This window comes from Sesamum indicum, linkage group LG6 (assembly GCF_026168435.1).
Source record: "Sesamum indicum cultivar Baizhima isolate 11 linkage group LG6, ASM2616843v1, whole genome shotgun sequence".
Lineage (NCBI taxonomy): Eukaryota > Viridiplantae > Streptophyta > Magnoliopsida > Lamiales > Pedaliaceae > Sesamum > Sesamum indicum.
The window spans coordinates 1,760,389-1,771,985 of record NC_142662.1 but is presented as its reverse complement, the minus strand read 5'-3'; the positions used below and the strand labels follow the sequence as shown (position 1 = coordinate 1,771,985).

The window sequence follows — 11,597 nt, the reverse complement described above, 5'->3', positions numbered from 1 at the left end:
TCAAATTTAAAAAAGGAAAAAAGGGGTGTGGGTTGGATGGTGTGAGAAACTGCTGGTCCGAAAGAAAAACAAATAAATATAGGAAGAGAGAGAGAGAGAGAGAGGGGGGGGGGTTGAAAGCAAAAGGACAAGACACAAGTCTTTGCATCGGAAGCACCAAAAGCGTCGCCGGTAATACAAATACAAACCCCCTCCCACCCCCCCCCCCCCACCCCCTCCTTTGTATTATTATTTAACAAAAATAATAACAAAGTCCAAAGTGGAGCCCACTTTGAAATCTGCGACAGAGACGGCAGTTTCACTTCCCCCCACCCCCCTGGTGGTGCGCAGGTTTATTTTTTAATGCCGATGACACCATTTTCTCTCACTAGAATCTAATTTATTGCTCTGAGTACCACTCTCTATATCTTTTATATTTTTGTATTCGTTTGTAGCACTTCTATTTTAAAGATTGCATCTTTGTGGCATTTCTTTCCTTTCTTTTTTTTTTAATTTCTTTTTTCTTTTCTGGAGTGTGTGTGTGTGTGTGTGTGTGTGAATTCCCTGGCAAAGCAAAGAAGTCTTCTCTTTCACACCTTTCAATCCATTATATTTTCTTGGAAGAATCTAGGGTTGTTTTGACACCATTTTCCTCTGTTTATTCAGACTCCTTTTTCCCTTTTTCTTTTTTTTTGTTAACCTTCACTCTTCTGCAGCTTGGCTTCTCTGCTCTCTGTTTTGTTTTTGTGGGTTTTGATTGTTCTTGCTTTATTTTCATCCACATGCTCTTCTGCTCCGGAATTTGATTCAAATCTTTCTTTGCTAGAATCTGATTTTTGCCAAGAATGGGGTGTTTTGAGGTTTTTTTGCCTGTTTGGATGGTTGAAGATCTGTTGAATCAGTGTGTTTCGAGTTTTTCTTGTTTCCCTTTTCTCCTCTCATGTTGTACTTGAATTTGGGCTTTTGGGTTTTAGGAATTAGGGTTTTGTATTAATCTTAGCTGTTTGGTGATGGAGGATGTTGAAAAGGCAAATAGTTCAGCTGTGGAAAGTTGTCACAGAGTGATTAGTATCTTATCTCAACTTCAAGATCAAAACCAGTGCAGGAATTTATTAGTAGAGCAAACAGGGGAGGCTGTGCACAAATTCAAGAAAGTTGTTTCTCTTCTCAACTCCAGTTGTGGTCATGCTAGAGTGAGAAAGAGCAAGAAAATTCAAACTCCTCTCCCCCAAAATATTTTCTTGGAAAATCCAATTTTGCCAGCAGATGATCGCCAGTCCAAATCCCTTCACCTTCCTCACCAAGAAATCGTTCCCCTTGTCAAGAACACTCTCACATTGGGGAGCCCCTCTCTGGAGTTGAGTTCAAATGGCAAAAGCCTCCAACTTGCTCAGCAAAACTATAATTTTCTCCAACAACAGCATCAGCAGAGGCTTCATCTTCAGCAACAGCATCAGCAGCAATTGAAACAGCAGGCTGAACTCATGTATCGCCGCAGCAATAGCGGCATTAGCCTGAATTTCGATAGCTCTACGTGTACCCCAACCATGTCGTCGACTCGGTCGTTCATCTCATCATTGAGTATAGATGGTAGTGTGGCTAATTTTGACGGGAGCGCCTTCCGTTTACTCGGGCCGTCTCGGTCTGCCGATCAGAGCTCCTACCATCACAAGAGAAGATGCTTGGGAAGGGGAGAGGATGGAAGTGTTAAATGTGGAGGCAGTGGTAGATGCCATTGTTCCAAGAAGAGGTGGTTGTTTCAGCTTGTTTTCTGTTGTTTTTCTATTACATGATAGGGTGATTACATGATGGGATATATCTCCGTTTTGTCTTATGATTTGTGTGATTTTGTGAACAGGAAGCACAGGGTGAAAAGGTCTATCAAAGTACCTGCTATAAGCAACAAGTTAGCAGATATCCCCCCGGATGAGTACTCATGGAGGAAATATGGTCAGAAACCAATCAAAGGTTCTCCTCACCCCAGGTATAGATTGATACCGTTTTCATGTGACTGATAAGTTGTGATTTAGCAGTTCCACCGATCGTTGTTTGTACTGAATGTCTGGATTACTGTTTCAATTTGTCTTAAACTGCTCTTTTCTGATATCAAGTTCTGCTTTTTATCTTATTTGTGTTGTTTGGAACTCCAGCTGTTTTGGTATTTGTCTCCTTGTTCTTACATACTTGGCAAGATCAATTCATTGTAATTACTGCTAGCTAGCAACTGGGATGATATCCTTGTACTCACCGTCTTCTTGGCTATCTGCAATTGGATGATATTGCAGTTTGACATTTATGTTAGAATTTAACTCAGACTGCTGTAAAATCTGCTTTTTGGCAGGGGATATTACAAGTGTAGCAGCATGAGAGGCTGTCCTGCAAGAAAACACGTCGAGAGATGCCTGGAAGATCCGTCAATGCTCATTGTCACTTACGAAGGGGAACACAACCACCCGAGGTTGCCTTCCCAGTCTGCCAACACATGAATACCATCGAGAGCTTGGTCGAGATCGTGTCGGTTGTCGAGCCCTTGCCGCTCCTAATTTCTTAGAAGTTAGCTAGATTTGGTTGTGTACATATTTTTGCTTGTTTAGGCAGAGGTACGTACCGGCGCGGGGGTTTGCTGGTTGGGGGGCTGAAATTGTGGTTGAGATCATTGGTTCTTGAAGCCTTAGGTAAGACAAGAACAAATCCAAGATTTGGGAGTTCCTGATTGTAAGAAAAGTATTCACCATCAATCGTCACTCTTTTGTTTTTGAGATGTTTGGAGCTTTCTTTCTGCCATTACTGTCTTTTCTCAGCAATTTTACTTCTCTACCTATTTGAATTGTGTAAGAAATTAAGTGAGAGAAGGAAGATTCAACGCAATTGATAAGGATGGATTATTTCAATGTTGGATGACTTTGTTAGTTGTTAGTGGATAATCTGTAAGTACTCGTATAGCTAATTAGTGATCTGAAAGCAATGGCTGGACGAATGATTCAAACCCCAACTCACCTAAATCATTTTGTAACAAAAAAATAAAATAAAATAAAGTAGAGAAGAAACATTGAATTCAATACTCCCAATAAATATTTGGCAGTATTAAAATTGAGAATTTTGGGACTAGAAGCTTTTGGCTTACAAACTATGCATATTTGTGGTGTGAATGAGAATGGAATTTGTTCAGCCTTTATGGATTCACATTCTTATTCCATTCTTAAGCCATTTGATGTGGATGGATGGCTTTATTGCTTCCCTTTTCAGGTCCCCCCTCCACCCCCCACCCCCCACACAAAAAAGAAAATTAAGAATTATTGAATTTTTTTTACATGAATCAGATTTGGTCGAATCTAACCAATCATAGAGGAAGAGTATTACACTTGTTACGTGATTAGTCGCGTTTTCTAAATTATATACCAATCACACGACATATATATTATATTTACTGTGTAATTAATTCAGTTTTAATATCAGGTTCGAACGACTCTTTTATAATCTGTCCTCTCTTTCATATTTGAATGACTCCAAATTATGAAAAAGCCCAACAGCATATATACCTAAATCATTTCCTATTTATCATCGGACACACACTTGAAGATTCTCCTATTTCTTTCTTTTTGTAATAATCAAATATAGAATGTAATCTGTGAAATAATTGAGTGTATATAGAATGAAGTGGGTGTGTGGCACGTAGTGATGTAACATTCTTCGCGGCTGCAAATTGCAGCATTTTTCAACGACAAGTTTGGTTTTTGCCCTTCTATGTCCTAATTCCCATATTCTTTGGTTGCTTTCTGTCTTTGTCAATCCACCTATGTGTTTCAACATTCATCCCCTCTTTTTATTTAATTTATAAAAGAGCAATGTAATTACTAGGTCTAGGCGTCAGAGAAGTAGGGTTTGAGCATACGAGATAACAGGTCCGACAATTGACAAGTCCACTAAAGACGCATGTAATTATAACAATAGAGTTTCCATAGCTAAACGTGGTGGTAGGGTCTGGCCATGGTATAAACACTATCCCCCGACCGAGCTCTCTTGCAATGACTCCTACCCCTCCTCAAGTGGACACCACACCCTATCTCAACCAAACATTGTAAGAAGCCAAGTTTTAGCAAAAATTGATGAAACAACTCAAATTTCTAATTTGTCAACTGTGATTGGACTATGAGTTCACTATTCATCCCACTAATAATTTACCCCCATATTCATGAAATTCAGACCCGTAATTCTCGTGGTTGTGAAAATACAGTTTTGTTATTTGAACAAAACCTTCTTATTGAGTTTATAGAATTTATTGTTTGTTTTTAATATTTATATTTCTTCTTTGTCCCTGTAATAAAAAAAAACATGATTTATCTCATCGTAACGTAGACCCATCATAATGTTCTGATTTGTGATCGCAAATTTAGGCCTAAACTATTCACTTGCATGCGGATGACTGATGAGGCAACACCTGCTTCTCTTCAATGTGGGTAAACGGGTCAACCCAATAAATTTCAAACCGGCCATAAATGCCACTCGGATCCTTTTCATGCAAATAAATTAACGTAATGTTTGGATTCATGTTTTCATATTTTTCGAGATGAGATAAAAAAACATTTAATATTTATTTTTGTGTTTTTACACTTTATCTGTGTGTTTTGTTATTTTTTAACTTTTTATATATAATATATATATATATACAATATAAAAAAGACATAATTTGACAAATAAATAATGATTTTTGCCTCCAAAAAATATAACATTAAACATACAATATTTATATATATACACATTTATATATAAAAAAGATATAATTTGACAATAAACAATAATTTTTGCCTCAAAAAAATATAATATTAAATATACAATATTTATATATATATACATTTATATATAAAAATATATATAAAAAAGATATGATTTGACAATGAATAGTGATTTTTGTCTCCCAAATCCCAACATCAAACCTACACCACTTATTTTAAAATATTTTAAATTACCTCAAAGCACAAATCCAAACATACCATCTATTTCCGACACACTCTTACTTATCTCTATTTTTCTCTCTTTATCTTCAAAATACAAAACAAAACACTCAAAACACAAATTCAACCATAAGGTAAATAATTGCCCCATATCCAAGAAACATCAACGACTTCTCCAACCGTCCATCAAATCTAACTCAATTCATGAAACTGAAACTCCATGATTTTAAGATTATAGGTTCGAACTCTATCATCATGTGAATTGTTTTATTTTAATAGTAATTGTTGATTAAACATAATTATCTAATATTAATAATTAGTTTATAATTATTATAATTATCGATTTTATTCGATATAGTTATCTAGTATTGATAATTACAATTAATTTATTCAATAAATAAAAATTTATAGCTTTCACTTTAGAAAAAATAAAATAAAAAAAATTATTCTCCAACCATTGATTATTCTTTCCTCATTTAATTGACAAAGCTCGCTCATTTAACATTTTTAATCATGAATTAATATTATATTCTATGCATATACACCAAGTAAAATGCTGGTGTTTTTAAGCTTTATTAAAACAACCAATTACCCTTATATGATTCAAGATTCTCTGACTGTTTTTTAACCTTATATGATTCAAGATTCTCTGACTGTTTTTTAAAATAAAGCGATTTATCTTTTAGATAGGAAGTAAATTGCTGAATTTTTTTTTTCCATAAAAAATAATTTGTTCATTTTCAATATCACAGGAAAATAAATTGTATAAAACCCTGAATAAACGTATCGAAATATCTCAAAATGAAACATTCAAACAGGACTAAAACTCTCGAATGTTTTCCCGTGTTAGTCTAATATGAAATCTTCAACAGTGTATTCAACGAGTCATGAAGTAATCTGCAAGTGTAAATTATTGGGGTAAGTTATATTGACACCTCATGAGATAACGTCAAAATACACAAACACACCCCCTACTTTTTATAAAATTATAGCTACATCCCATGATGTTATAATTGTAATTACCATTGCACCTTATAATTAAATACAAAACTTACACAAGCACTCCTTAAAAAAATATTATACTAACATTCTTTAGGGGTGTAGCTGTAATTTTATAAAATACAAGGAGTGATCGTATAATTTAACTTTATTTCAAAAGTATCGATATAATTTACCCAATTATTGAATTGGACGCAGATTCAAAACAATTTGTTTACGTTCCCGTGCACTATATATCCAAAGTACTCAAATTAAGTAGCCAATTAAAGTAAAATTAATTATACTTTTAATTTTAGAATAATAAATATTTTTTCAGAGATAAAATTATGTGACATTAATCATATAAACTATAAAAAAGAAAAGTTGGGAGTGTAAATACTTGTCAGATGATTAATTCATGTGATTGTTCATAATCGTTGTTTTAAATATAATTGTCATAACCACTGAATATTTATTACATAGTGTATAAAAAAATAAACAAGATATATTATTAATCATTCAAATACAAATATCATAAAGTACCAATTTCAAATTATAATTTTCAAATAGGTGAAGTGGGTGAATATAAAAACTCAGAATTTCAAAATTTAGAAAGTAATTTTTTTTTTTAAATTTCAAAATTTAACTTCCCCCTTTTCTAGTATTTTTTTATAGTTATTCTTTTTTTTTTCATGCATCTTTTTTGTCATTGTTTTCTTATAAATTTAATATTAATTTATTATTATGTATGTACTTTATTACATAATAAACAACTTATTTGAAATAATATTATAGAGTTTGCACACATGTAAATATACCACAAATACTAGTAATAATTATGTTTGAGTCTAGGTCTGGATCAGGGTCGGAATAAATCCTCGACAAATCCAAGACCCATCCCCGGACCCAGGTGGCTAAAAGTTAAATCCGTACCCTTTCACAAAACCCATTTAATATGAACTCAAATAGGATTAGTTAATTTATCCTAACAGTTAAGATCCTATAAATAAGTTTGAGGTCATAATTTTAATTTTTACTGAATGTATGGGCATTTATTTCATTTTTTATAAATTTTATTTATTTATTTATTTATTATTTTTAATTATATTAATGTATTAATTAAATTAATTTATCAATGGAGCATACTTACATATGAGATGAAATGATGAAAGCAAGTCTTGCATTATTGGAGTTAGGTAGTGACTGGGGAGGACTATGTCTGAATGAAATTAAATCCAAGGTACTAATATTCTGCAGTGTGGAGGACCAATCAAATAGAATTCAGTAGGCAGAGTGACTGGCGTGAAATTAGATGGAGAAGAAAAATGCCTAGTATGAAACCATGTTCATTGGACCGCCTTCCATCTTTCACATTAACTATTTTTTCACATTTGTCCCACAAATTGATTCCACCGATGGGTTCAGTTGGTAAGTATGAAACACTTTTTATATGATTGATGCCAATATTTTATTTTAAAATGAATGTCTATTGACCTAAAATTGATAGGGCTTGGGCCAAGGGCTTTGAGCATAATGCTCATTTTGATTTTTCTTTTTTAATTATAAGTTCATGTCTATTTAATAATCGACAATTTGATATTTGGCGAGAAAGCACCGGTGAAGGAACGAAGATGAAAGAGGCAACAACTTCTTTTTTTTTTTTTAAAAAAAAGAAGCAAAATGGATACCTATATTTTCTTGTGCAAAAAGTAATTTCTTTCATCGACGCACTTTTAGATGTTCTCTTTGTACTAGTTAGAACCACATAGTTTTCACTTAACCAAAAAAAGAAAAAAAAATGTACTCCATTTTGTGATTTTCTTAATAGTCAACACTAGGTTATAGTTCTTCCCAAAATTCCCATTATTTTTATACTTTGTGTTAACGATTTTAAATTTATGCATTTCAATTTCCAACCACCTGACCGCTGCCACGCTGCTCCGCTGAAACCTTACTTAGCACTGTCACCTTGCCGCTGCATCTGCTTCCTACTTACATGTTTCTCTTCGGCATAGTGCGCATGGCTGCGCCAACACTGGTCTTCATGATCTTCTTTCAAGCTTCATTCTCTGAGGCATATTAACTCGTCTCACTACTTTTCAGCTTGGGTTGTACAGGCAACACTTGCTCCACTGAGCCATTACTGATGGTGTTCGACATCTAAATTATCTATCGGTCTCTTTTTTTGATCAACCTTCTTGCTTCTGCACCAAGTGTCCTTCTATTGGTGTTTTGCACCTAAAATTAGTTGTCTGACTTGATGTCTCTGTTTATACTTCTCATGATGTGTGCACAAAATAACGTCGCCTTGATCTCGATCACCTCCATCAGTGCCGCATCGACGATCTGTCTATATCTGCCATGCAGGACCTGAAGAAAATATTTGACTTCTATTGTACAAGCTGATTATTCCAACCAAGATCTCATATCCAAGTTGAGAGGAAGTGTTGAGAATCATGAATTGATTCTTCAAATAATTGTAAAATCATACTAATATCTAAGTAATTCTTATGATATCTATATGATTTGATTTTGGAGAGATTTCCTCTATTTTCTGTTATTGTCATATGTAATTCACCTATTCTTAAACTAAAAGAGAATAACATGATTTAGCCATTTGGACATTTATCTTATGAACGTAGGTCATATGATCGAACCACGTAAATCTTCATCTTCTATTTCTCTCTTCACTTATCTAAAATTCTGATAGACCCCATGTTTTACGAAATTTTATATTTAACTTTGTATTCCATTAAAAGTTGTAAAAGGAGGCCAAAATATTCCCAAAAAAAAAAAAAATTACCCAACGCCAATGCTGAACAACCGACATAAAAGTCACGTACACGTGGGTTCAAAAAATGGCTAGCCATTAGTTTTAAAATCTGTTAGTGGGAGGGGACTTTTTTTTTTTTTGGCAATATTTTTTTTACCTCTTTTTGTAGTTTTTTTAAACAAAATATATGATTAAATTTAAAATCTTTTAAACATGGGGTCAAGTATGAAATAACTCAAACCTATCGAACTAATTGTGCAATTTTGACAACACTAAACTAAGTTTTTTACTTCACTAAAGGAGAGGCGCATCTAATTGCTCGTGGTACCAAATGGATATGTATCATCGATTCTATAAAAATCAATCACATAACTCTTTGTTATTGTAAAAAAAAAATCAGATGACACGGCAGATGGAAGCTGAGTGTATCTTATGAATTGGGTTGTGAAGAGTGCGATAAACTGATTTGGCATTATGGGAAACAGGGGATATTGGATGGCTAAGATTGCTCTTCATCTAATAAGGGTGGGAAGTGGAGGGTGGTTGATGTTGATTTGGAAGGTCTCTGCCAACCATGACGAATTTGAGAAACAGGGGGGATGTCATGCATTGTCTAATGGCAATTGTCCGTTTGCCAGACTTGTTTGGGAAGCAAAATAGTGCTGTATTTGACACGACTTATACAAATGAAACCCTAATATAAAACTTGGATTTCAAGAGAGAAATAGGAATTGCATCAATGAGCAGATGTTTTTCCTTAATCAAGAAATTACCAAGAAGGTGAATTAAAGGACTGCATTACTATGGATTATCAAGATGCCAAAGATGATGCGAATAAAGCTGATCGTATTTCTACCAAAGGTACAATCCAGAAAGCAAATTTGTCGAATCACGTTTTTCGTAATCATCGTCTGTACATAACAGTAAATATCAGCAGCCAATCGATGGAAGACCGGGTCAAAACGCCTTTAACCGCCGAGTTTTAGCCGAGTAGCTACAAACACTTCCATCAAAAGAGCGGCGCCGGAAGATTCAGGTCGAACAGAAACGGTTTCTTCTCGCTCCTCATCTGCTTCTCCTGCTCGTTCATCACCACCGCACCTACTTCCTCCATCTTATACCCCTTGTACTCCGACGCCTTAGCCTCGCCAACAGGACGGAGAAACTCCGGCTGCCGCCAGTACGCAGCATTCACGTTCATCGCCGGCGGCGCGGCGTCGCCGCCGACGTACATGAAGTTCGTCTTCGCTTTGGCACCGCGAAGATTCCTCGCCGCCTCGTCGTACGCCAGCGCCGCCTCCTCGGCTGTGTCGAATGTGCCTAACCACTTCCTCGTCTTCTTCCACGGATCGCGTATCTCGGCAGCGTACCTCCCCCAGGGCCGCTTCCTCACGCCGCGGAACTGCGGGCCCTTCTTCACGTAGAACGGCTGCTGCGGTCGACCACCGACGGCGTCGTTTTCAGGCTTCTCAACCACCATTACGGCTGAGCACGTGAGAAGATAGGCTCGTTAAGTCTAAGGAAGGAATTGAAGGGTTTGGGTGGGGGGTATTTATAGCTGCCTCTGCAAACGCCGACAGGCTTGATGGCTGCGATTATTCTTTTTTTTTTTTTTTAATTATTATTTTAAAAAGTCGCTTGATTTATGGCATTAATTGCATGGCGTGTGAAATAAGATTATGAAATGGGAACGCTCCTTCACGGGGTAGGTTTTGCTGCTCCCCCTTAATGTTCACCTCATTAATTGCTAAGATTTTTCATCTCACTTTTTTCCTATTCTAAAATTAATTTTATCAAAAATTATATTAAATGATATTTATCATAATTATAAAATATAATATTTTATTCATAAATTTATAAATACCCTTTTATATTAATGAAAGTCTAACAAAATACTCATACAATGGGTTATTTGTTAAACGATTGTTAATTCACAGGGTTACTTATAATTTTTTTAAGTAAAAAAATGGTAATAAATGTAATTATAGCAAATTTAATGAAATTATATTGTAATTTATCCTTTACTAAATTAAAAAAAAAAAGAAGTTCAATTTTAATAAATTACAAACTTTTATCAATTAATGACACGTTAGTTTGGAAACAAACATTTGGTTTACTAATCGGCCACTTTTAGTATATTGATTTAATGAATGTATTGCTCAATTTATTTAAAAATATTATGTAATAATATTTTCACCGCTTTAAAAAAAATATTCAATTTCGTCAACTAAAGTAGTCCATATTAACTTAGTTTACTTATTCTTAAATACTGGGAAAAAAAATATTTTTCAAAATACTTTGGGTAATAAGTGTAACTCTGGAAAAGGTCAAAAGTCAGGTCATATAATTTTTTAATTATTATTGGTTTTTCTTGAACATATATATATATATATATATAATCACAAAAATATGAATCATTTCATATGAATTATTTCATGTCAAACCTAATTTTTCCATTTCAAAATTATATACATATTCATGAAATGTCACTATTAAGTATGACTATACGAAACAATTGATATTATTTTTCAGTAATATAATATCTCAATAAATGCTTACCTATATATACGCACTAGAATAATAAGATTGTTCAAAAATAATATGAGTTTTTAAAAAAATTGATATAAACATTACAAGTAGCATCAAATATGAATTTTAATAGATGATTTGATATGTAATTAACAAAGTTACGCAATCGAAAATTATATATATATATATACATATAGCAAAAGAGTTAAAATATTTAAGCGGAATATATATTTTTGTGATGGGAATAAGCTGTAAAGAAATTCGTAAGTTAAGCAGTAATAAAAAATTGAAAGTATTTTAAAACAAAAAGTAGAAAATAAAAAAAAATAAAGTTAAAGAATTTTAAAAATAAAATAAATTTGATATTTATAAGTTTACCAATACAC

General features: G+C 33.8%; 2 protein-coding genes across 2 annotated transcripts; one reads left to right on the top strand and one right to left on the bottom strand.

The window, feature by feature from the left end:
- Positions 1 to 361: 361 nt before the first annotated feature.
- LOC105165335 (putative WRKY transcription factor 21) lies at positions 362 to 2,740 on the top strand. Its single transcript, XM_011084314.3, has 3 exons — positions 362 to 1,729; positions 1,838 to 1,963; positions 2,321 to 2,740. The coding sequence occupies exons 1-3, from the start codon at positions 990 to 992 to the stop codon at positions 2,463 to 2,465; spliced, it is 1,011 nt and encodes a 336-aa protein (XP_011082616.1). The 5' UTR covers positions 362 to 989; the 3' UTR covers positions 2,466 to 2,740.
- A 6,673-nt stretch (positions 2,741 to 9,413) lies between these two features.
- Positions 9,414 to 10,221, bottom strand: LOC105165367 (ethylene-responsive transcription factor FZP). Its single transcript, XM_011084346.3, has one exon. The coding sequence runs from the start codon at positions 10,160 to 10,162 to the stop codon at positions 9,692 to 9,694; it is 471 nt and encodes a 156-aa protein (XP_011082648.1). The 5' UTR covers positions 10,163 to 10,221; the 3' UTR covers positions 9,414 to 9,691.
- Between the last annotated feature and the right edge of the window lie 1,376 nt (positions 10,222 to 11,597).

Coding starts and splice junctions, on each gene's coding strand:
- LOC105165335 (XM_011084314.3), top strand. CDS start 990: ATGGAGGATGTTGAAAAGGCAAATAGTTCAGCTGTGGAAAGTTGTCAC. Junction 1,730..1,837: donor TGCCATTGTTCCAAGAAGAG/GTGGTTGTTTCA, acceptor TTTTGTGAACAG/GAAGCACAGGGTGAAAAGGT. Junction 1,964..2,320: donor AAAGGTTCTCCTCACCCCAG/GTATAGATTGAT, acceptor GCTTTTTGGCAG/GGGATATTACAAGTGTAGCA.
- LOC105165367 (XM_011084346.3), bottom strand. CDS start 10,162: ATGGTGGTTGAGAAGCCTGAAAACGACGCCGTCGGTGGTCGACCGCAG.